Genomic DNA, 25,985 nt, shown 5'->3' on the forward strand with positions numbered 1-25,985 from the left:
ATCACCAAACCCTGACTCTATAGGGTCTGGCATGGGTCGGGTCCGGGTCAAACCCAACCCCATTAAAGCGTTGTGTTGTCATACTTGCACTAAACAAAACAACCAACCATACGTTCCGTTATAAACTCCGCTTTCCTTACTGCAAGCAACCACAATTTGTCACCTGACATGAGACCAACAAAACACAGGGCATCCCTTGCTTCAAGGTTGAAGCTGGATGCATTCTCTGGTAAACAAGGGGACTTCAACGGATTTCTTCATTGGAGTCCGCACTATCTGAAAGTCAACTTGGTCAACATCGACCAATATACCCGAACCATGGAACAAATGATTTTATGTTTGCACACAAGTTAGGTTTCCCTCAGCCTTAAGCCGGTTCTGATCGTCCAGATCCAGATCAAGAATGATAAATAGATTGAGCAAACAGTAGCATACAGAGGCAGCGTGAGATACTGCTCCTTATGCAGACTGACCTACCATGCTGAAGCCTCTTGACCAAATCAGTCTGTGGATACCACAAAGCTTTCTGATGGCTGGAAAGAGGTTATGTTCACAAAACATACGAGGAAGAAGGAAACTTCAGGTTCCTGAGGTTCCCATTATTGCGATGTGGTCTTAGCCAAGCCTATCTGGTGCTGGATGAGACAGCCATTGCACATGCGGAGCTGCCTCTGTTGGTGCCTATAAAGAAGGCACCACCAGCAAAAGCACCAGTGCCTGAAGACCCGACTAACATGGGGACGCTTGGCAGTGACTCAAACCTACTCTCTAGCTCGTTAGTTCTATGCAAATACTGTCCGAGGTTTAGCAAAGCTCAGAGAGTGCTCATTCACAAACTGATCACTGCTAATCTGATTGTCTTGGATATGCTGTATCAGTTTGAAAGATTTCTTCTGTCAAGTTACACTCGTGTAACCATATGGTTAGGCTTATGGCTAATCTAGCTATACCATTGGGTCATGACAAATTCTGGCAAGAAAACTCACAAGACTGGGTCCGGCAGCTGAAAATTTGTAATTGATGTTTTCCTTGTCAATGAACCGTTAGCTGACCCCAGCTTGGTTATTGAAAAAGAAAAAGCGTGTGCGCCCACACGCTTTGCGCGTGTGTGAATAGGCCTGAATTCAATGGTCCATGACAATGAGTCATGGATCAATGCACCAATATGTGCCAGAGAGAGAGAGAGAGAGAGAGGTAAAACAAAATAGAAACTTATAGATTATAGCATCCCTATAAGCCAACAAGAAGCCCGACTTCAGATAGGTGCCAGAAAATTATTGGACTTTATCATTTCACAATAAGTTATTTTCCTAATTAATAAAGATAGTATACAAACTGAAATTTACAAATTCTAGTTTATCTAAAGTACACCTAAAAAGTAGCCCTTGAAAGGACATACAAAAAGAATTGGGCTTCCACTGCGTATAAAAGAATGGCAATGCTACCAGTATACACCACAACCGATTTTCTTTTCCATCTTTACATGAATTACAAGTAAATATCAATCTGGGCTTACTTCTTTTGGAAAGTCACCATACAAACATAAGCTATGGCACGTGCAATCACGCCATACAAAAAAAGAATTGCAATACAGAGCGGCCAGTTGCTGATATTGTATCCACTTTTCATAAGCGAGCCACAGCGAGTAATCAACCAAACTCCAGAATACCTGCACAAAGAGGTGAACTTTGTGTAGTTAGCACAGGCGTAAGCAGTTGATTGAATTTTCTAGCAATTAATTGCTCAATTCTCTGTTATTGGTAATTTTGCATATCACGCATTTGGACCATTTTAGCTGTTAGGGAACTTTAAAGAAATGGATATTTGGTTTATAAAGCAGCTAACACAGTTAGCAAAGAGAATACATGGTTTTTCAGAAAAACATATTCATGGCTGTGAGAAGCAGTTATTACAGATCTCTATACTTCATAATGTTTTGATTCGCTCTTCATTCTCAGAAACTAAAAAGAAAATGACATGTGGGAAGTTCATCTTATCGGAAGAGATAAGTGGGAGGTATTCTTGAACAATCATGAGGAAAGAAAATATCTCCTATACTTCTTGATACGTTCTATTTAAAGAACTTTTATTGAGAACATGAATCTTACAAACTCAGACAACTATTTACTTTTGATAACTAGTGTTAACGGAAACAATCTTCTTTCTTCAAACTCTCTCTCAGCACATTAACATCACATATCTTATCCTGTCCCTTGGTCCAAATGTCATCCACATTACTAGAAATCTAAAGTTCCATGAACTACCAAACACATTCAGCAAAAGAGATGACAAACCGACCAACATGATGATCTATTTCATCATTTTTTAGGCCAAAGAAGTTCAGGTGAAAAAAGAATCAAAACCACATCTCATTTGTTATAACTAACAAAATGTCCTACAAGATAGTTAATAAGCCAAACAAAATGAGAAGATAACAGATGCAATAAGTGGAATATCAATAAAGAAACTAAAGATTACAATTTATAAGTAAAAAAAAAAAGAGAGTTTAACTGTCTGAATGGAAAACAAGCACAAATATGAAATAAAAAATTCAAAACTGCCCTATATATCATGCACACATCTAGGTAGAATGTTTTGATGGATAAAACATGTAAAACCTACTGGCCGTGCTTCTTACTAGTAAATTTCAATACAGATTGAAGAGAGAAACTAGGGCAAACCTCTCTGCATTTGCGATAATAAATGCTTCTAGAGCCCACCTAGTATAGCATAAGTTTGCCAAAATGCTCACGAGTCTGCTGCTTTTCTTCTGTGTTGCTATCAGAGTCAAAACAACAGGAAGAAGGACAGACCACTGCAAATAATACAGTGAATTGTGTTAAAGAAAGAAAGTAAAAAACTGACAAGCTAAGTTAATGTCAACAGAGATTAACAGCATACCAGTTGGGCAGGGCCAGGCTCCAGGACAATGGCAAAGACATAAGCAATACCAGTCACACAGTATACAAGTGCAACTAGAACAATGTAATTATCCTGAAATGATGACCTTGGATTGTTGAAGAAATAAAACATTGAAAGATAAACAAGAGGTTTGATGATGGTATTAAAATGGTCAATCGTTTCTTTCGAAAGAAAATAAGCAAGGCTGCTAATGCCAGAGGCTCTCTCTCTCCTGTATTGAAGCTTATCAAGTGAAAATGACCTCAAAGCTGCAATTTTGCACAACAAAGCTGCAATTCACACAGAAGAGTACAAATTCATCAGAATTACCACTCTAACTCATGGATTAGTGAAAGTAGACAAAAACAAAACTTTTAGACAGAAAAATATTTCAATTTGCTATGAAATTCAAATTAACATCTTAAAATTTCATAGTCAAAAGACTCAGACAACAAAAGCACAGACATAGTTTCTTGACACTTGACAGTTTTCTCATAATCAATTGGCAAGAGTTACATGACATCAATCTGGCAATAAGAACCAACATAAACAGGACTATAGCTAAGAACAGTTCAATCGTGGATATAAACTGTGCTCTTTCCAAAAAATTAAAGCTGCTGTACAGAATGGACAAATCATGGCTGCAAGTTGTAGTTTGCGAGATGAGAATAAGGTGGTTTAATGTCATTCAAGATGGTTCCATTTGTTGCACTATCTACAAGCATAGAACTTTTGCTGCATTATCTACAAGAATGCAAGACCTTATACAGGAGAGCAAGGTTCATAAGTAACAAAGCTTACAGACTGCAATGACAGTATATGTGTAACCAAGAGCTCCAAATGTTTCATCATTGACTTTAGCAAGTGTTCCCAAGCAGGCCCCAGCAAGTAACAAGATCAAGAGATCCACTGTTTGTATTCTAGCTTCTCGTAGACGCTGCTTACCAACTCTGAAATCATCAAAAGCATGAAAAAGCAAAAATTACTGTCAACAATTTGAATTTAAAGATCTTGATGGTCAAGCCCCAGAAGCAGGTTCTCTTAAAAGCTCTTCGGGAGCAACATACTAGACGATATTCCAGATATAAAAATACTATGATATTTTCATGACAATAACACTAAATATTGAACTTGTAAATATCGCTAATTTATCACACAGTATATTGCTGCCAATATTCTTAGTGAAAAAGATCCCAAAGTTCATGACATTTGAAAGACCTATGCTATATTATAGTCACATTCCAAAGTGTTCAAGGAGTAAACAAAGTTGATGCCAGGGGTGTTTTGGTCATTCATGATATAAAGTCATTAACAAATGGCAAGGGTGATATTTGTCGTAACTTTAAGTTTATTTTGATCATTGCTTGTAGTCCTAATAAGGGCTGCTAATATAAACAGAAGAGCAACAATGCCACCCCTCATCAACAAAGGATATGAACAAACAGTGAGCTTTAACAGCTACATAAGGGTGCCAAGCAAAGATTTGCATCATGTAAAAGTAGCTATAGTAACCCTGTAGATTCTCCAGAACCTAACATCCTTATGGTTCATGTAACGATGTATTCTATATGAAGATATTCATAGAAAATATGTAGAATCAACATATATATATATATATATATATATATATATATATATATATATATATATATATATATATATATATAGTAGGTGGTAGCTGCCTACCACCAGCCTACCGGGCTTTGGAAGGGTTTTTTTCTATTCTTTCTAAAATCTGACCATACAAATGTGATCTACATGCTTTATTTTGTAGGTATTGACTCTCTGATCATTCGATTCCGACACACAGGTAGGATTTTATAATATTTAAAAATCGACGGTCTACAATTTCAAAAGTATTCAATGCTTAAAAAATCATGTTTTTTTATCATAAAAACATGATCCAAGTGTCATTTCCTAGCAAATCGACCATACCAAACACATCTGCAGGGTCAGATTTGCGAAAAACAATCTGGAAACACCTATTCACTGGTTGTAGTAGGTTGGCAGTAGGCTCAAAAAGTGGTAGGCAGCTACCACTTTTCCTATATATATATATAGATAGATAGATAGAGAGAGAGAGAGAGAGAGAGAGAGAGAGAGAGAGAGAGAACAATTGGAATTTCATAGACCATGCAAATCCAAATGAATAGGCCATGTTTTAAGTCATTGAAACAAGTGTTACCAAAATGGCAAAATTATTTTTCTGTACTACCAAATTCAACAAAAGTTTCTTCTAAGATTATGCATCATTCAAATGGACTCAATGATCCAAACATATTTGCAAAAAAAAGCTGTCCAAATAGTGGCATCACTGAACAAGTTTATGCAACATAATTTAAATGGAGGCTTACATAAATATAAACTCATTTGTCTTCTTAAAAAAGGCTCAACAAGGAAAAGGATAGCTAAACTTTACCTCCCAAGAAAATATTTATATTGCCGCAGAACACCTGGTGTTTTACGGTTAGACAAATCCTTGGCCATCAAAAAGTTGTGTTGTATATTATCCCTCTTGAGCTCCATATTGGACTTGACATCTTCCCACAACTCCCCGGTAAATGATTGGGCTTCAGTGTCAGCACGAACTGCACGCGCTTCACTAGAGGAAGCTCCACCATGTGAAGATGCATTTGCACTAGGAATGCTGGCCTGCATATCCGGTGGAATTGGATAGCCATTATGCAACATCCATCGGACAGGCAGTTGTTTATAGTTTATGCTCAAATTTGGGCTTGGTTTTACTATGCCCTCCAAAATGTCAATGAAATGATCGGGAGGATTGACACGGTCCGGGACACTTATCCCAAGACCTGCAAAGTATTCCTCAACTTTCTTTACAGATCCATGGTATACAGTCAGACCACCTTTGGCTAGAAGTATTAAATCATCAAACATCCTGAACAAAGTGTAGCTGAAAAGTTCACAATTGACATAAGTTATAAACTTATATACATGAGAGAGAGGTTCACAATGAAGCACTAACCATCAAATTAAAAATCTATAATGATGTAAAATATTTGTATTATAGTGGCATTTCCCCTATTTCTATATGTTTAACAATTTCCCTATTTCTCTTATATATATGCACATTTTTAACAAGAATCGTCTTGTTATAGGTGTACTGAACTGATAAATATCTGGGATGCTTTACAGAATGATATAGTTATAAGTTATAACCAATTGCAATGAAAACCAATGTGTCATGGGGTATGGTAAGCCCTAGATGGCAGAAACAAGCAAAGACATGAATCAGCTCAATTTGCACACACATATCTATAATTCAAAACATGAAAATAAACCATGAAGCTACAGTTATATGAATGGCCGATTAGCATCATGGAAATGACATATCTGGTGGATTCAAGGACTAAGTCTGATAATTGAATATTTAACATGGGGTATATAGGGTGTTCTCACAAATGCAATTGTACAATCACAATTGGTACCTGTTTAAGTGTTAAGTGCATCGGGTACGATCTACATAAACACTTGCATATTCCATTTTGAATAAGTCCATTTCGTTAGTTCTCTTCTCATCTATTTCTTAGCTTTTCATACCACCTTGAATTATTTCTGTTGGTGAATTCAAGGACTACAGTTTGCATTTATATGTTGCTATACATATATATGGTCACAGCCCAGGTAAGATTGAATTATGCCACTCACTCCAGTTCCTAATTTGTCACGATAAAAAGAACTGAAAACCGAGAGATGGAGTGGCTCCATCAAGTCTGACTCAAGGAGGCTTGGATTGTATAAACAAAAATCTCAACACTAGAGTAGGAGCAGAAAGAAACTGTATAATCATTGGAACCCAGGAAAACTTCAAAAGCAAAACAAGTCATGTGGTTTCCATTTTTTGTTAAAAAAATTATCACTATTTGTTGAAAACAAAATCTGCATTAAAAATTTTAAAGCATTTTCTGGGTTTACATTTTTTATAACTTTCTTTTTTATTTTATATAGCTACGACTTGAAACTCGCCTTGGTTGGTGAACCACCATGCAGATGTTGACACCTTCAACAGCCTCACGCCGAAGAGCTTTCAGAAGTAACTGGGATGATGCACTGTCCAAACCAGACGTTGGTTCATCTAGGATCAGCAATGAAGGTTCCATGACCATTTCCAGCCCAACATTTACTCGTTTCCTTTGTCCACCTGATATTCCTCGTTTCTCAACTGTGCCAACCAAAGAGTCCCGCACAGACTGCAGCCCCAATGATTCAATGACCCGTTCAACAACTAGAACCTTCTCTGCTTTTGCCAATTCTGCAGATAGTCTTCAGAAGAATAAGAAATGAAAAGTACAGTTATTACCGTAATGAAATCTAGAACAGAGCACAAGCACAAGGACAATAAGGTAAAACACAACCCACTAATGGGCAAATACAAGGCCACAAGGGCATACACCACAATAGCTCACAAACAACACTCAAGAGAGCTCTCAAGATAAAAAAATAGTAAAATATTTTACTCAAGAAATGCTTAAGAAAAGCATACTTGTGATATGAGTGAGATCCCATATATATACAAATGGGAGGAAGCATGAGGGCTAGTCCAACTAGCCGTTGGGCTAGTCCTTGTTAAAAAGTGTACATATATATATATATATATATATATAATATGTATATTTATATATTTCTTTCTTTTATTTTTATTTATTTTTTTCCTTTTAATGTATTTAGTTCATTTTGAACTAGACTTGAACTAGTCAACATATTGTCAACTAATTTAAGAGCCGTTGGAGCTAGTCCAACGGCTATAAATAGAGCCATTGGACTAAGCTCCAATGACTCTTTTTGAGTCTCCTCAAGCTCTATTCTAAGAGCTCTCTCATGTGTATAAATAGGGGTTATCCCCCTCTCATTGTATTAATGCTTTTTAAGAATTTTATATGAATTGAATAAAGATTATTCAGTTTATTCTTGAGCATTCTCATTTGTGCCCTTTTGTGGGTTTTGGTTAATGTCTCTTTAACAGATACTTGTTGTGAAACATTTGTGCTCTTATTGAAGGCTTCCATTTCATTACATGGTATTAGAGCTCGGTAGCTCTTGGATCTTTGGAGAGTTGCTGCCTCAATTTCTGCACCATTGAAGCAGGAAGACTCTTTTCTTTTTTGGTGATTTAAGTGTTCTTGTGCTTGCGTAGTTGAAGAAAGAAGTGATTCATTGGCTCGAGTATTCATTGACTCTACTCAAAGATCGTGGAACTGTGATTGTGCTCTTGTTCTTTCTCCCTTTCTCATATTTTTTTTTATCTCTCATCTTCTCTCTCTTCTGTCATCTTTGTAAAAATTGATGACAATGATAAAGTCACCATCATACCCATAAAACTAAATGATACCAATTATGTAATATAGGAATCAATTATGAAGCACCACATTTGAGGAATGTTTCTGATCCGGAACCAAAACTAATTCTCACTAAAGTAGAAAATGAGAAAGAAGTACCTCTCATGGATGGAGGAAGACTAAAGCATTAGCCATATATGAGAAAAAATGGAAATGGAGGATGGGGCATGTCAAGATCATGTATTAGCTAATTAATAGCATAGATATCAAGAAATGCTTTAGTATTGCAAAATTTGAGCATGCCAATAAGGCTTGAAAATACCTTAAAAATATGTATTCCCTTAAAGATATTGCACATGTGTGCAATCTACAAGGTGCAAACTATGACCCAAGGTGACAAATGTAATATCTTGCAAATTTTTCTTAATTTAAAAAATTTAATAAATGTAAAATTTATTAAATGAAGGTATTTTTATTATTGAAATTGGTATAATATATACATATATAGGGGCTTACGTCAAATGGATCTGGACATGGTCTAGGATCCATTGTCCGAGACCCATATATATATATATATATATAGAGAGAGAGAGAGAGAGAGAGAGAGAGGCTGACATTGAGTGGGGACACATATATGGATCTTGAATCCATTGTTGAGATCCATAATCCATATGGATGTGGATAAATAAGTGTTTAAAATAAATAACAAATTTAAAACTATATACTAAAAATAATATACATATATATATAAAGAGGTTAGAATTAGAGGAGTTTCTGTAATATCACATACTTTTCCATGGTTTTTTTAAAATTGAAAAATATAATCTTTGAATTATATATTTATTTAAATTGATAAAATCGTGAAAAAATAACTAGTTTATAGGTGAGGCCAGCTGGGTTTGGACGTGGCCGAGAGCCCAGCCCACTGACAAGACCTAGTTGATCCATTTATAAATTTTTTTTAACCTTTAAATTCAATAAAAAATCGAGCAAAATTCAGGTGAAATTCGAAGGCGAAAACCAGGTATGACCACCGTTAGATCCGCCTCAAAATGTAAATCGCATTGGCGACCTGCTTTCCAAAATCGGATTACGGTTGGCCTGAAAAATGCATTTTTCAAAAATGACCGGCCTCTATTTTTGACATCTTTCTGGGTTGGATCGAATTGGATCCGCTCCGTTGATTCAAGTTAATATATATCTGGACCCAGTCCAAGATCTGCATTGACTAGGATCTGGTCCAGGTAGGATCCAAGTGGATTTGGATCTTGGATCTAGATCTGGAACGAAAATTCATCCATGGCCATTTTAAAACTTTAAAATCAACTTTAAATTAAAATAGGATAAGCTAGAACTCTACCCAATAAATCTTTCCAGAGGGGGTGACACCCTCTGGAATATTCCTTTGGGATATTAATAAAATAATAAATAATTAAAATAAAATTTTAATTAAATATATCTAGAAGATAGAGTAGAGATCTATATGAAGTAGAACTCTACAAAACTAAGGGACTCTAGAGAGGACATCACCCCCATCTAAAAACCATTTAAAAAAACAAAATATAATAAAAATATATAAAAAGGGTTAGGATCTCCCTCTCTCTAGAACTCATGTTCTAGAGAGAGAGGTAGAGAGAGAAAGAAAAAAAAGAAATGAGAGAGAGAAAAATAAAAGAAGAAAGAGAAGAGGAAGAATTTTTTTTTTCATACATCCATCATTTTTTTTGAGTTTTTCCGATCTTCGATTCAAGGTACGGGTTTCTTTCTAAATTCTTATGGGCCAGAAATACGTATAAATCAATTTATGTATAAGTATTAGAGGGAAAAGAGAAATCTGATTTCATGTATATATATATACATAATGTCAAATTTATATACAAATAGATTTTTTTTTATGAATGACTATTTCTCTTATACACCAAAAATCTGAAAATATACATGTCGATTTCATGGTTCATGCATCTGAATATGTATATGAATATACATATTCAGATTTGACGATTTTTACATCTAAGAACAGGCATGTCGATTTTCAATTAATGTTGCTTATTCACTTTGAGTATATATATATATATATATTCAGGTTTGTAGAGCTTTCTTGCTCATGCACGCTGAATATATATGTATATATAGATAAATTTCAGGTTGGTTGATTTTTATAAAGCTGGACATATGTGCATGTGTTTCAGACTTAACGAGTTGCATGTTCATATTCAGTTTCTGTTGAGTCTCATGCTCATGCATTTGAATATACATGTTTGAATCAGATTTGTCGAGTTATATATGTATTCGCAAACCTGATTATATCTAGTTTGATTCAGGTTGTCGAGTTTCATATGCATACAGCTGAATATGGAGACATGCTTTTTTTTAAGAAGACGAAGAAGATTCAGTGGAGACATGATATCACAAAATGCTTTCTCTTTTAATTGAAACCTTACCTAATTTGCCCCATATCATTAAAGAAATGTTCACAATACTAACATACAAATACTCCTAGTTACCATTAGCAGAAACATGCTATTAGGAGAGTCTCTTAAGTGATAAAGGGACTAGAGAAGACAATTGGGGAAACAATCAGTTGCACAGCATTTTATGTTGTTAGTGATGTTCCACATGAATAAGAGTTGGTGAAACTTCAATCAATAAATGACATAAGAATAACAAAAAACAGTACCAGGACTAAAACAAGCAGAACATACATCCAAGTAACATACCTGCAATTTGCACTGAACCAAAGATTCTCCTCTACCGTCAAGTTTCCATGGACAATATCATCTTGTGGAACAAATCCAATAATCTTCTTGTACGAATGTATAGATTCTATTTTTCCATTTATGAGAATAATGCCTGTCATTGTGCAACCAGTTGCTTTGCCAGCCAATGCATTAAGAAAAGTAGTCTTTCCAGCACCTGAAGGGCCCATGACTGCCGAGACATGACCAGGCGTAATTTTACCTGTGACACATCTTAGTAGATGCTTCTTTTTCCCTTTCAAGGTTAGAGTAAGATCTTTGAAAGCAACCTCAATCGTAGGCCTTGTCTTGATTTCAGTATCAGTGGCCATTGAAATTACTCCTGAGAATGTAAGGTTCTTGTTTTGCTGCTGCATGGCTTTCTCTTTTTCAAGTTGTCCATATGCATATTTGAAAATCTGACTTCGAGTGTGCATATTTTTAGGCTTTGGCATCTTCTTGGCATGTTTATCACCAATTTCAAGATTAAATCCTTCAGTGCTATCAGGATCATCTTCAATTGCATGCATCATCTTAGTAAGGTTACTAGGTTCCTTCCTTTTTGAGGTTGATGCCTCAGAAGATGCACTTGAAGAACTAGATGGAAGACCATTTGACAATGAGGAGAGCTCAGAGACAGTTCTATATTGATGCAGTGTTTTAAGTTCCTCTTGTTTGACAGAACGCTTGCGAGAAAATGTACGAGATAGCTGTGTCTGCAGGCCAATTGCATGCTTCATTGCAATCTCTTTTGCTGATTTCCATCTTTCACGAGCTTGTGCAGTTTCCCTTGCACTCCTAGCAGCAGCTTCCCTTGATTTAGCTTCTCTTCTCTCCCGAGTTGTCAGAACTTGGTCAGAGCAGTTGTAAATAATCAGCAGTAAAGTACATAGTGCAGCCTGAAATATGATAAACATGTCATGATGATTATACAGCTTTACTAGCAAGAAGTTGCTTAGATGCCAAATTACTATGTCATGCATTGGAAACTTAAAAAAATGCAACCAATTAAGGAAAACAGGTGAATTTTAGAGATGTATGCCATTCATCCAGCCAAACCAGAATTTTATTCAACTGTGGATATTTTCTGATGTACATCCCATGAGAAAAGGGCCTATGAGGGCATTTACAAAAGTAGACTCATCATTGCAAAGAAATCAAGGATATTTTCCATTCACATTTCAGAACGTGTAAAAAAAATTAAAGAGCATGAAAGCTGTGATATTACTACTTTTAGTGTACGCATTAGCCATTAACATATGTTCGGACTATACAATCAGGCCCAGAAATTTCACCATAACTTTTGGACAAACAAAACAGTTTCTATATAAGGACATGTTCTAGAAAATAGATCTTGTTCATAAGAGGTGTGGTTTGAATACAAATGCACAGTAACATGTTGAAACACTTACGAAAAGCATCATCCCATATGCATGAATATTTTGATTTGCAGTGTTTGGATCGCAAGAAGTTAACTTGAAGCATCCTGCAAAATATTGATGAAATTAGTCCATGTAGCATACAGTCAATGACAAAAACTATAAGATACTGTTCCAAGTCCTTAGAATGTCCACCTCATGCTCAAAGTTTTAAGGTTCACACTGAATTCTGCAACTGATAATAACATGAGAAACAGCAACAATAAACAGAATGTATTACTATGACCAAGATCGTAATCAACATTTAATTCTATTAAATAAATTAGGTTTTTCACCACAAGCATTAGGCATGACAATCAGAGAGATTAATGAAGCCCAGTTGCATCTGCTAAGAACCAGAAAATGATCTTAAAAAAGGTGATTGATCTGAGGGATACAAAAGAGCATGGAGGTAGAATTTTGTACATATTGCTTCAATTCATGGGAAAAAATATTTAACCATGAAACAATCTTGCATCTTGAGCTGAAGAAAGTTTAACTTTAGCTTTCAAAGCAAGCAACCATGTGCTTTCAAGTTTCTCGGTGCCTCTCTAGTATCAATGTAGCACGAAAGTTCATGAAGGTCTTTCCACGGGAAGATAAATTCCTTCCAAGATCAGTGCTAGTTAGGTTACACCTAACGGTATTTAATGTCTTAAAAATAAATGCTTCTGGATCAGTTAATTCTCCTTGCATTATATAAGAATAAAATCTTAACACTTTCTAGTTGAAGCCAATAGCGATAGTGGCAACAACAAAACGCTAACACATTTCACCATTCAATTTGTCAGAATAATAAATTGGGAGGAATAGCTAAAACCAACTTAAAGAAAAATCTGTCTTCTTTTATGTCCAAAACAGAAAGCCCTTGAATCAAGAAAGCAATAACAGTTCAAAAGGGTGGAACCAGAAGATCTAAAAGAATAGCAAATTAGCAATAAACCAAGAAAGACTCTGATTGCTAAGCAAAAGGGGTTGGATCCCACTTGAAATTATCTGATTGACGTTGCTTCCAGCCAAAGCAAGAAATGCACACACCCTTTATCCAATTTGAGGATGAGAGTAAATTGAAATTAGTCTCATAAGTAATGAACTGTCCTAAAGGTGATATTTTGATTTAAACTCTCAAAATCCATGGTTTGAGCTGATAAAACAAGTAAATTACTGGTTCCATCATTAAGAGTGCTTCTTAAAGCTTAAAGGCCTAAATCCATGCAGGTGCATGTTCCTGCTTGTGAAAGGTGTGGGATCTCTCACACCATCAGTCATGGAATGATGCCAGGAGACTTCATCTTATCAAGGAAAGAGTCCACCTATACCACTTTGAGAGAAGAAGCATACACTCCAAGTTCTTAGTTGGCTAAGAAAAGCTGTGGGTCAAGAAATGTAACTCTCTTCTACTCCCATCTCCTTCTCCTCCTATTCTGTCTATTATTTTCCCTCTTAACTCTCTCTATTCTTCTTGCAGGTTCGACAGGATAAAAAGGACTTACAGAGGGGACATGGCACTGCTAAGACTATCATGTGCAGTTAAGGACTGATAATCATCCTATTCATTACATTCTTGTAATTTACATAATTAATGGGAATAGTTGAAGACCCCACAGACAGTCTTACATTTAGCTATTATATAGACTGGAATAAAAAATCAGTCATGCAGTCCATTAGGTTTACTGTGTTCATTCATTTTCCTGTCTCTTGTGACAGATTAACCACATCATTTTTAGAAAAAGCCTCACAATTTAATTTGACCAACAACTTGCGCTCTGGAAGCATAATATGAGAGTACATGGTGATCTAAATAATGTGCCTTATGAGGAAGGGTTTCCCTTATAAACAACAGATATAGCAATAGATATAATGAGCTCATGTCAATCAAACCCAAAAATAGAGAACAAGGAACTTACTCTTTTCAGATGTGGAACCCATCCTGCAGTAATGTCTGCATAATCATGGAAGAAATTGTTCAGCAAAAAGTTGAAGGGGAGATAAATCATCAAAATCAACTTTAGATATTTTGCATGTAAACCATAGGTGACCCTTTGCTGCTTCATTGTTTCGACCGTGAAAGAAAAACAGGTTTATTATTATTTTCTGCAAGTATAGAAGAGTTTCTAACTAAAAAAACAGGAAAAGTTTAGGATGAAAATTGATACCCACTACTGCACGGAATTTTTTCTGTTGTAGTAGGACAATATGATCCAGCTGCACAGAACACTTCACTACTGCTTCCAACATCAATCCATTTATCTGCTCCACCACATGAATGGTTGGTTTTTCCAGTGGGCAACTGGTAAAGGTATCTGTATTAATTCTTAGCATTAACTCATGCAACATTAAAACATTGTGCAGCAATGACTAATAGAAAATAATTGTGAAACAGAGCGATAAACTTACGGATCACATATCCCTGTGGCTCGGTTGAGTTTAGCAAGGGGGCAGTATGCACCTAAGGGACAAGCTTCGGTACAGACAAAGCCAATAATAAAGTACAAGAATGATATCAGGAGGCTGACATGAACGCATCTAGCAAGAAATGCATTTTTTCACATGATGCATAGGTTATAAAACATATAATGACAACAATAGACCAAAAACGTTGGTCTATCAAATATCATAAAATAAAAAGATTAACCACAATACGTTCATTCCTGTTACAGATATTAAGAAAACGAAGGCTGCTTGCAACAATACATGTTACAAGGTGCCAAATTTCCTTACAAAATTCATGGTGTTTATAATCAATTCGCACAATAAAAGAAGAGAAGGTATGAACAAGTGAAGCACGTTGTATTAAACAACCATCAAAATGCATAACATCAGAAGATGTTTTCATCCACAGGACCACAACAATTTTCCAGTTAATACAGAATGTGAATCTAGGTCAGAAGGGAAACTTTGACAAAACAAGTGTAATGAAATCAAGATGCCTCCACACACCTCATACAAGAGGCACAAAGTAAATCCTCAAAGAGGTATAAACACAAAAGCCACTTAAGGGCTATTCAAGAATACTCAAACATAAAAAATATATCCTTTATCGATAAACACATGCATACAAAATGCATAGAATACAAGGGACTCAAGGTCCCATATTTATACACAAAAGGAGTGAGGAGCTCCCAATATAGCATTTGTTATATTGTCAAGGACATAAATGCCCTTAACAATATAACAAATGCCAAGACACAAAAAATATGAAAAATAAAAATAAGAAAAGACTGATTAGCCCCTAATGGACTGTTTCAATTACAACAACAACAACAACTACGCCTTCATCCCAAAACAATTGGGGTCAGCGATATGAACCAAAAAAGAAAATCATTTTGGGTCTTCCACATGAATCCTTTTCCTCCAATCATTTCTATCCAATGCCATGTCCTCGGATGTTTCAATTACAAGGATAAAAAAAACTAAAATACCCTTGAAGAGTAAAACAAATTACAGGTACAAAAATAATATATATATATATATATATATAAGAGTACCCATATTCTAAGTTCTAACACCCCCCTCAAACTCATGGAATCACAACCGAGAGTTTGCCAAGAAGTAAGCAGAATCCGAAAGAGGGCAGCACCTTAGTGAAGAAATCTGCAGTTGATACTCAAATGGTACATACGGTAAATGGATGGTCTTCTTCAAGAATTCTTCACGGACATAATGACAATCCATTTCAATGTGTTGTGCGCTCATGAAATATATGGTTGCTTGCAATATAGACAACACTCTTGTTATCAAAGCATAATCTTGAGGGTTCAGTTATGTAAACTCCCAAGTCTTCTAGTAACTGTTTCAACCACACCAATTCAGAGTTCTGTCACAGTGGCTCATCCACGATCCTCCGTCTGTCGAGCACCACTCCCGTAGGAACAGCTGATCAACTGCTGGTGAATGGTATTCTGAACACGACTGTCATTGAGCGGTCGACCGCCTACTGCCTCTGTTACCAACTAGTTTTTTTTAGAGCCACTGAGCGACCATTGTGAGATGTTGCACTTCCATTTGATTTTTTTTAGCAAAACAAACCTTGCTGACTGACTATTTTTTTATGGTTTTCTTTGTTCTTCGCAGAACCCGAGCCACCACAGGTGGTCGGACTGTTCCCTTGCCAGAAACAACCGCCACCCCTCTTCCAGTTTTCTTTTTTTTATTATTGTTGTTGTTTCCTTTTCATCTATCCTTTGGGATTTTGTTAGCAGGGAGCCACAACTCCTATCCGAACTCTTAACCATGGTCATACCGGGGCTGGCTGCCTCCAATTGCCACTGATAAGACAACATTACCGCAGGAGGCATTGCCACCACCGATGACCTTTGATTTCCTTCATCAGTAACTGCACATTTCCTGGATCCTCGTTAGTTATGCTAGGGGCCAATCCACTTCTCCGCGTTCGCACTTTCGACAAACGCTCGTACCTCAAGGACTGCGAGGTGAAAAGCTTTCTCTAAAAACTTGCTCTATACACGATTTTGGAGCTTTTGGCAATTTTGACGACGCACCAAGTGTTCGATTAATCGCTTGAGTGCAGCAGTTTGTTGCAGATTGCGAAACCCCAAGGAATTTTGGGTTTTGCTACGTTGTTTCATCGGATCTACGAGGGTAAGATCCCTTAACTGAATTGTAGAGAGCATGTGTAGGCATTAAATGTTTAAGTAGGATGTTATTGCGCTAAATACTTAACTGAATTGCAAATACAAGTTATGCGCACACACCCGACTTAGTTGTGGATATTTAGAGTTGTTATGTATGCATAAGTTTTCATATATGTTTAACTAATTTGAGTGCAGGAAATACCAAGAATGCGATACTTATGCTAAGTATTAAAATGACTATAAGTGAGTATGTATTGAATGAAATGCAATGCAAAATGTAAATCGGGTAAATACCCACGTGATGCAAATGCAGCTCACAATAATTTATTTTAATTGCATGCAATACCTGCATGTGCACGCACATGGATATCTAGGACTATTGTGATTGAAGTTTGGAGATCATGCTGAGCATGATATGAATGTATGAGAACAAAAGTATTTTTCTTGTTGAAGTTAAGGAGATCATGCTCGTCATAATTGTAGTTAGCAGAATATAGAGTGTGTTTGTTGCAGGTACATGTTAAAGCATGCATTAGTGAAATGAATGTTGCATGATTGATATGATAACATAAGTAAATTGAATTGCTTATGAGAAACAATATTTTTGTAAAACATGCCATGTATGTTATGAATGAATCATACACGAAAGCATATGTGATAAAATCATGTTATGATAAGATTATACAAGTACCGTTATGCATGGACTGATATATCCCATGCTCTCATGGATGAACCATGATTTGTGTCTCATACATTATATATATATATATAATGTATGAGACACATTATATATGAAATGTTTGCTTTGCATATTGGTTCATGTGGTGAAACATGTATATATGACTTGAATCATGTGTGCATAACTCGAAATACATACAAGTTGTGCATGTTGATGTTTAATTGCTTCGTATTATGGAATGTGCATGTTCACACATGCATTCTTAGAATTATAAGTCTTATTGCACATGTTTCGAGGTTCAATTTATGAAATGCAATGTTTCTTGTGGTGATGTTATGATGCGTATGATGATATGCTTCTATATGATATGATTGAAATGCCACATGATGTGAAATTACAAACATAAGTGATAAATTTTTAAGTTCAAAAGTAAACTAGGGTTCTTGAAACCTGGTTGGCGATATTATGCATGTGATGTGACATATGATATGCTATATGATTTGATGCATGTTGATTGATGTATGAAATGAGATATGCAAAAGATCTTTTTGAGATCAATTAAATGTTCCAGATAGTGGCTCTTCACCTTGTGTTTCCATCGATTGAGTTGATATGTGATGGTGACCTAAAGTGGTAACCTAAAATCTTGTGATTTGCTAATTGATTGTACATATGCTTGTGCCCGTGTTGGTAGCCCTGGACCCAGTAAGTGGTCAAGTGTATTAATGCATGTATGATAATAGTATTCACTGGATAAGGTACCCATTGAGGAACTGTTCCAGAGGGATTCTCTATGAGGGTGTGCATGATCCGATCAGGTAATCCGGCTAGAGCAGTAAGTCTCTATGAGAAAGTGCATTGTTTAATAGCAGGTAGCCCACGGAGACGATATATCCCTATGAAGAAGTGCATTGTCCAAGACCAGACAGGCCATCCGTCTAGGACGGTATGTAATAACCACAAATTTTTATGCGTAAATTCGCATAATTTATGTGTTATGGGCCTGGGATCCACCTTTCGGATCCAGGATCCATATGTGAATAATATCATATTTTGAAATATATATATATATATAATATAATAAATTAATAAACAGATTAATAAAAATATGTAAGGGATCCACAGTTGGATCCAACCTATGGATCCACTTCGCAATGGGTAGCGGGTCCAAATTTGTGGACCCTAATAACCATCGAATCTGCACCGGGTCCCGGGTTCGGACCCGAGTCACGTCCCCTATAGCATGTAGCTGTTAAGTAACGAAAAAAATAAAATTAAAAGCAAGCAAAACTCTTGGACCCGGGTCTTTGTGCCGGCAGACAGGGAGCTCCTACTCCCTGCATCTGCTGCTGTTGCCAGGCAGAGCTGAGGCCCCTGCCTCTGGCACTGCAGCTTGCGAGAGGCCTTGCTGCCTTTGTTGCTTCTTGTTTATCTTATGGCATATACTAATGTTTCAAGCTCTTCAGGTTGAACGGTAGATCCAGCTCGCCTTCGTGGCTCGAGCTTGCCTACGCCGCTGGCGTATGAGGACCCGCAACCCCTTAAGGTAGGGGATTCTTGCGTGAAAGGACAATGAACTGATAAATGCTAAAATAAGAAAAGATAACTAAAAGAGGATGATATATGTATACGTATAATATATATATATGTATATCTTTACCTTTAAGGACACGGTTTCGCGATCCTTGTCCTCTTTACTTTCTCGCACTTTCTTTTCTGTTGCCGCCGCACTATATGTGTCTATGCTTTTCATTCCTGTCTATACATTCATGTCTTTTAACTCGAGGACGCGGTTTCGCGATCCTTGTCCTTTCTACTTTCTCGCACTTTACTTTCCTGTTGCCCCGCGCTTTGCGCCCTGGCATTTACTTGCTTATGTTTGCCTTGTTCTCCAAGATGCAATCATGGTCCTCCTTTACATTCTCGCACTTTACTTTCTTGCATTTATTTGTTGCCCCGCGCTTTATGCGTCATAGCCTTGCTACTTGCTTTACTCTTCGTATTTTACTTTCCTGTGCTGTGATGCTGGCTGTTGCACTTACTTTCGTATGTGTTCGCCTTTACCTTGTTGCCGCACTTCGTGCATATGCTTTGCTCGTGCATGTATTCTTATCTCTGTCGTATGCTTCTTTACTTGCTTACGCTTATCGTTTAATCGAGGTGCAACCCCATACCTCGAGTCGTCCTTTACACTTGCGTAGTCAATATAGGATCTCATACCTCACGAGTTGCTTACGTAGTTGCCTGCTTGTGTGTTTCGATGATCGATGTATGATCTCATACCTCGTGTGTAGCTCTAGCGTTCTATCCTCGCGGTGTAGCTTCACCCATCGAGTCTTGCCCCTCGATTTATCATTGTATTAGTATGTGCACGGGTTTGCCCCTTGTCAGCTTGCACTTCCTGAGTGCAGCTTTGAGTGTATAGTGTATATCTTTTCACTTGTCTTAAAGGTCACGACACACACTTATGCACTTCGGTTCTCCAAAGATGATGGTCTTAGGGGCAACCCTATTTTCAAGAATGTATAGCTTGTAAAGCAAAGATAGCAGCCAGATCTCCCAAATCGATGTATTTGGGAGATGTGTGTTACAACCTCAGTTCGCCGATCTGTTACGACTCAGATAACCTTGTTTAGGAGCCTGTGCACGAGTAGGGCGGGAATCCTACTGAGGTACTTGCGTCATCCCTAGATCGGCGTTGCATCACTTCTGATTCAAGACCTAGTTCTAGGCTTTCTGGTTCAACCAAGATATTAGCGCCTTCCTTCGTGAAGGTATTGTTGGATTTCTTACGAGGAATCCATGTTCCTCCTCTTGTAGTTGCACTCTTAGTTATGTACGATATGTTTGGACTACGAAGAGCAGGACAAAAGGTCTGTAGTAACCTCTAAGCGTGTATTGACACATTAAGCTAATCCTGTTATATTGTTATTCGCCTAATAGGCAGAATGCTTGCGATTGTCTAAAGGACCCGAGCATGATAAGTTGGAACTTGAACGAGTTCACTGTGGGCTTCTGTAAAGCAGAAGTGTTGGGATTTCCTGCGAGAGATCCATGCCCCTCTCATCGTGGTTGTACTTTTGAACAGGTACGTTGCGTACTACGATGAGTGAGATGAGAGGTCTATGTCTGCCTCGTACATGCAATAGCATGTGTTTAAGATCACAAGAGTGATGTTTCTACCCTCACTACGGATTGGCCCTTTTCATCGTGGTTGTACATTTGAATAGGTACGTTGCGTACTGCGGTGAGTAGGATGAGAGGTGTGTGGTTGCCTCAAACGCACAATGGCGCGTATAATTCACCTAAATAATGGTCATGCGCCTTCACAAGCAAGATGCTCGATTGGGTTGAAAGACCAGAGCATGTAGAATGGGACGACGGTTAAGAAAACCCCCTGTCGTGCTCATTCAGGACGGTTCATCAAGAGAGAGGATGGATGGTACAAAACTCCGATGGACAACCATTAATGACAATCTCAGGCAAAGATCCGACCTTCCCCAGTCATCAAAGGTTAGGGGAAATCCTTCAGGCCACTTCTGCAAAAGTTCGGATGCGCATCCTTTGGGCCCTTGTTTTGCCTTTGGGGATTTACTCTCTTGGTCACTGGCCGTCCCTTTAGGAGCGGACTCAGTCAGTCATTCGAGGTATAACAAAATACATAGCATAATGGACCCCCGAATCGATCTCGGCTGTTTCTACGTTTTGCCTTGTGCATACCCACAACAGCCTGCTCATAATGAGACAAAATATAACTTATACACATGATCATGAGATATGCGTGTTGTGACGTGAACTGATTGCTTGCTTGTTAGCTCGGTAGTTCGGTACACTACTCTGATTAAAACTTGAGATTACTAAAACCGTATTACCAAAACCTGGTTTTTCTTTTCATTTCAATAAAATATGTACTTGAATTGCAAATCGATTTATAAGGGGGAAGATTGCATTTGTGTTGTAATGAGCCCAAAGTCTAGGGACTTGCTATTTTGAACTTGATCTCCCGCTGAACTTCTATTTCAAACTCTGATAAATGATTGATTTCAAAGCTTTCAACATTTTTCATAAAAGGTTTCAAGTCCACGATTTTGAGGCGTTACAGTTATCATCATCATGAAGATCATGATTGTCAGTAGTACTTACCTCAGGAGAAGAAGATGATGGAGGCATTGGCGGAAGTGGAGCTCTACGCACATATACCAATGGAGGATTATTAAATCGTGAAGAGGATGAAGTTTGGTTCGGTAATGAGGGCACAAATTCCAAAGGAAAAGGAGGTATAGGTAAAGGAAAAGAGTCAGCTGGATCAACCTGCAGCGGGGAACTGGTACTAGAGAAATATGGAGTGGACTCCAAGAAAGATACATCCGCACTCACATACTCTCGGCGAGAAATAGGATCATAACATCGATATCTCTTTTGATTTTTTAGATAACCTATAAATATGCATTTTTGTAACTTGAGCAGATAATTTATCACGGTCAGGGCCAAGTTTGTGAACAAAACAAACACATCCAAATATTTTTGGTGAGACAGAGAAGAGTGGGGCATTAGGTTTTAGGATATGTAATGGAATTTGATCACCCACAGAAGATGAAGGCATGTGGTTGATCAGATAACAAGCAATGGTAATCGCATCACCCCAGTATAACGCAGGAACATTAGATTGAATCATAATGGTTCGGGAAACATCAAGCAAGTGCCAATGTTTTCGCTTAGCCACCCCATTTTGTTGAGATGAATAGACACAGGAAGTTTGGGGTTGAATGCCATGATCTTGGTAAAATTGTAACTAAACTTTTGATTTAAACTCAAGAGCATTATCAGTGCGAACAATCTTGACAATAGATTCAAACTGAGTTTTTATTTCGAGAATTAAGGATTTGATAATACTTGGAATTTCAGATCGTTCTTTTATTAAAAACACCCATGACAACTTAGAGAAATCATCAACAATAAGAAGATAATATCGACACTGAGCCCTAGTAGGAATCTTACTAGGACCCTATACATCTGCATGAAGAAGTTCAAAAACTTTATGACTAGACTGACTCTGACTCGAAGGGAACGAACTTCGATGATGCTTGCCCAACTGACATGCTTCACACTAAAATGATGTAGTGGAAGGAATTTGAGGAAAGACAGAACAAAGCTTTGACAATGAAGGATGACCAAGACGACGATGCCACTGAACAGGACTGGATGAGTGTTCCACTGCAGCATGAACATTACCCACCGAATGATGTAGGTAGTAGACTCCATTTTCTTCATAGCCTCCACCAATCTTCTTTCCCGTCAGCAAATCCTGAAAATGACAACCCATCGGATCAAATATTACTCTACAGTTTTGTTTTTTTGTAAGGCAACTAACAGAGTAAACTTTGAGGAAAGTTTGAAGCATGAAGAACATTTTTCAACTATAAGGAGATGGATATAGAAATATTTCCCTGACCAACAACCAAGAAGGAACTCCCATCGGCTAATGAGACTCCTCGATGAACAATAATATCCTTTAGATCTGAAAAAACAAGCGAATTTCCATACGTGTTTGGATGCACTAGAGTCAATAATCCACTTAGTGTCAGTCGGATGAAGATGATTTCCTGTTGAGTAGGCAACACCAGCTACAGGAGGGGTGGAACTCAAAGGGCGAAGAGCTATAAGCTCATCATATTCAGCACGACTGAGGGTGATACTGTCACTTGCTGAGATATTATCATGTACATTTGTTGCCTCGAGAGTAGTAACATTTGCTTTAGGAGCATATGACTTTGATGAAGAAGAGGTTGGCCAACCATGCTTATCCCAGCAACGATCTTCTAAATGTCCAGATTTTCCACAGAATGTACATTGAAGTTTTCCTCTGCCTCCTATACCACGCCCACGACCTCGTCCTCTGATATTCTGAATATTTTCACGCCCATAACCAGACGAGACAACTAGAGCAGATGACTGGGTCACAGGCTGAGATTGTGGAAGAGAAATAGCAAGTCTACTCAGACGATTATATGCATCAGCAAGAGTAGGAACATTTGATCCAGTCAACATTTGGACTTTTGCAATAGAGAATTCTGAAGATAAACTTGTAAGAAAACGAGCAACCATAGTCTGTTCTTGATGATCCTTTTGCTTCGAACAACAAAGAGGCCTGTGAGCATTGAGTCTTTCAAATGCAGCTTTGACGGATGCATAGTATTGGGCCAAGGTCTGATCTCCCTGCTGTAAACTATATATCTCCTGTTCGACTTGCAGGATACGACTCACATTAGTCTCTTGTGAGTATGTATCTCGAAGATTGTCCCACATATGTTTGGTTGTATTATAGTAAATTAAACCATCTGCAATATGGGGTTCGACCATGGTTGCCAGTTGAGGAAGCGGGAGCGGGAAGCGGGAGCGAGAAGAGAGGCACTTTCAAAATTTTAGGAAGCGGGGAAGCGTGGGACCACTTAGGAGCGATTCGGGAAGTGTCTCGGAAGCGACCTAGGAAGCGTCTCAGAAGTGACCTAGGAAGCGTCTCGGAAGCGAGGGGGAAGCGAAAAAAATAAAAATAAAAAATACAAAAAATTGAAAAAAACAGGGGAAGCGAGAGGGAAGCGAGGGGGAAGCGAGGGGAAGCGTGGGGGGAAGCGCGTTTCCCATTAAAGGGAAGCGCGTCCCCCATTAAAGGGAAACACGTCCCCCATTAAAGGGAAGCGCGCTTCCCTTTAATGGGGGACGCTTCCCCCCACGCTTCGGAAGCGCGACGTTTCGCGCTTCGAGGAAGCGCGCTTCCCCTTTTAGCTAGGCACTTCCGGTAACCCTGGGTTCGACACTATTCATGATCCATGACATAACTATGTCATTATCGTCATCCCAAGTAACGCATTTTCCCACCTTTTCATTGGGTTCGTCTTCCAACAAAATATTTTTTCTACGATGTCCAGACACCGACATCATAAAAGTTCTGGACCACCTGGCACAGTTAGTTTCATTCAACCTTACAGAAGAGTCGTACGAGAAGGGATTGGCGAAAGCCTTATACTCCCCAATATGTTCAATTTTGGAATCACATTTCGAAGTTTCACCCATACTGAATATTTAATTCTATTTCAGCTGAAAAAAAATCAGATTCTGGAACATCAGGTTTTATAATCACATGTCAGGCAAGTCCACGACTACACAGTTTGCCACACCAGAAATAAAATCTTGACAGGCTTCAAGCGACACAGAAAATAGCGTGTGTTACAATCACGCATCAGCCAGAAACAACAACCAACAACTATACTCAACACAGAATCCCACGACAGTCATTAAAAACTTCCACACAAACAGGATATTTTTCAATACAGCAGAGAATCACGCCTGCTGCTTCCACGACAGAAACACAATTGATACTAACATGCTTCTTTCACAACACGCATGTAAAAAAAAATCACGACAGAGCAGAAATCACGACTGCTGATATCATATTCTGAAATAGAACAACCAAATAAGATTTGAGAACTCAGCACCCAGATTCACGACCAACGATAATATGCAGACGCAGAAAAATAAAAATCACGACAGTTGTTGTAAATCACGACAGTTGTTGCTCCCAGACATATAAAGCACGATAGCCAAAAAGGAATTTCATTTCTTCAGGGCACGATTAAAAACCAGTCATATCTCGATCACAAACAGCAGCACAGGAAATGAGATTGCCGCTGCTCCCAAACACAAAAATCACGGCAACTGTTTCCAGGAAAAATTCCACAACTCAAGGGCTCAAGGGTTACGACTGCCAGACCTGAAGACACGCATCCACCGTGTCCCTTAGATCTGATGACAGATCTGGGTCATGACCATAGTCAGACACCAGATCTGTTATCAGATCTTACGCAAAAAAAAATACACACCTGGTTCCAACTTTTTTTTTCTCGTTAGTGTAGATCAATCACGATCGATCACGCACCCGAGATCAGTGGCTCTGATACCATGTAGAAGGTTAGATGAGATGCGCAAAACTCTAGGTAGAGAGAGAGAGACGACTGCACAATAAGAGAACTCGTTAAACATGATTAAGGTTAATCTCTATGTTAAATAGAGAGAGGCCAAAAAGAGAAATTACACATAAGTCCCTCATTAAACTAAAATTCAAATAACCTCTAGTCTAGGAAAACTTTAAACATAAAACCTCTTAATCTCAACAGTAATGATGATGTTCGTCTTCACAGACAAGATGCTCGAGTGGGTTGAAAGACTAGAGCATATAGAATGGGTCATAAGTTAAATAACACATGACGTACCCATTCGACCTGTTGTGTTAATCATGGGAGAGGATGGATTGATACAAAACTCCGATGGACAGGTTGTTAACAACCACCCCTCGAAAAATGATT

General features: G+C 37.9%; 1 protein-coding gene across 2 annotated transcripts in view; it reads right to left on the reverse strand.

Moving 5' to 3' along the window:
* Positions 1 to 1,305: 1,305 nt before the first annotated feature.
* LOC149813396 (ABC transporter G family member 28-like) overlaps positions 1,306 to 25,985 on the reverse strand; it is a 60,508-nt gene continuing 35,828 nt past the window's right edge. For both annotated transcript variants that reach the window (XM_089991953.1, XM_089991952.1), the window contains exons 4-14: positions 14,749 to 14,812; positions 14,508 to 14,654; positions 14,259 to 14,293; positions 12,346 to 12,419; positions 10,916 to 11,832; positions 6,889 to 7,185; positions 5,321 to 5,815; positions 3,703 to 3,851; positions 2,902 to 3,191; positions 2,682 to 2,815; positions 1,306 to 1,669 (exon numbers count right to left, since the gene is read on the reverse strand). In XM_089991953.1, coding sequence (XP_089848079.1) covers positions 1,513 to 1,669; positions 2,682 to 2,815; positions 2,902 to 3,191; positions 3,703 to 3,851; positions 5,321 to 5,815; positions 6,889 to 7,185; positions 10,916 to 11,832; positions 12,346 to 12,419; positions 14,259 to 14,293; positions 14,508 to 14,654; positions 14,749 to 14,812 — 2,759 coding nt within the window. In that variant the 3' untranslated portion in view covers positions 1,306 to 1,512. The remainder of the gene's footprint in view (positions 1,670 to 2,681; positions 2,816 to 2,901; positions 3,192 to 3,702; positions 3,852 to 5,320; positions 5,816 to 6,888; positions 7,186 to 10,915; positions 11,833 to 12,345; positions 12,420 to 14,258; positions 14,294 to 14,507; positions 14,655 to 14,748; positions 14,813 to 25,985) is intronic.

The sequence above is a fragment of the Nuphar pumila genome, chromosome 16, assembly GCF_984573655.1.
Source record: "Nuphar pumila chromosome 16, dmNupPumi1.hap1.1, whole genome shotgun sequence".
In the NCBI taxonomy this organism is placed as follows: Eukaryota; Viridiplantae; Streptophyta; class Magnoliopsida; order Nymphaeales; family Nymphaeaceae; genus Nuphar; species Nuphar pumila.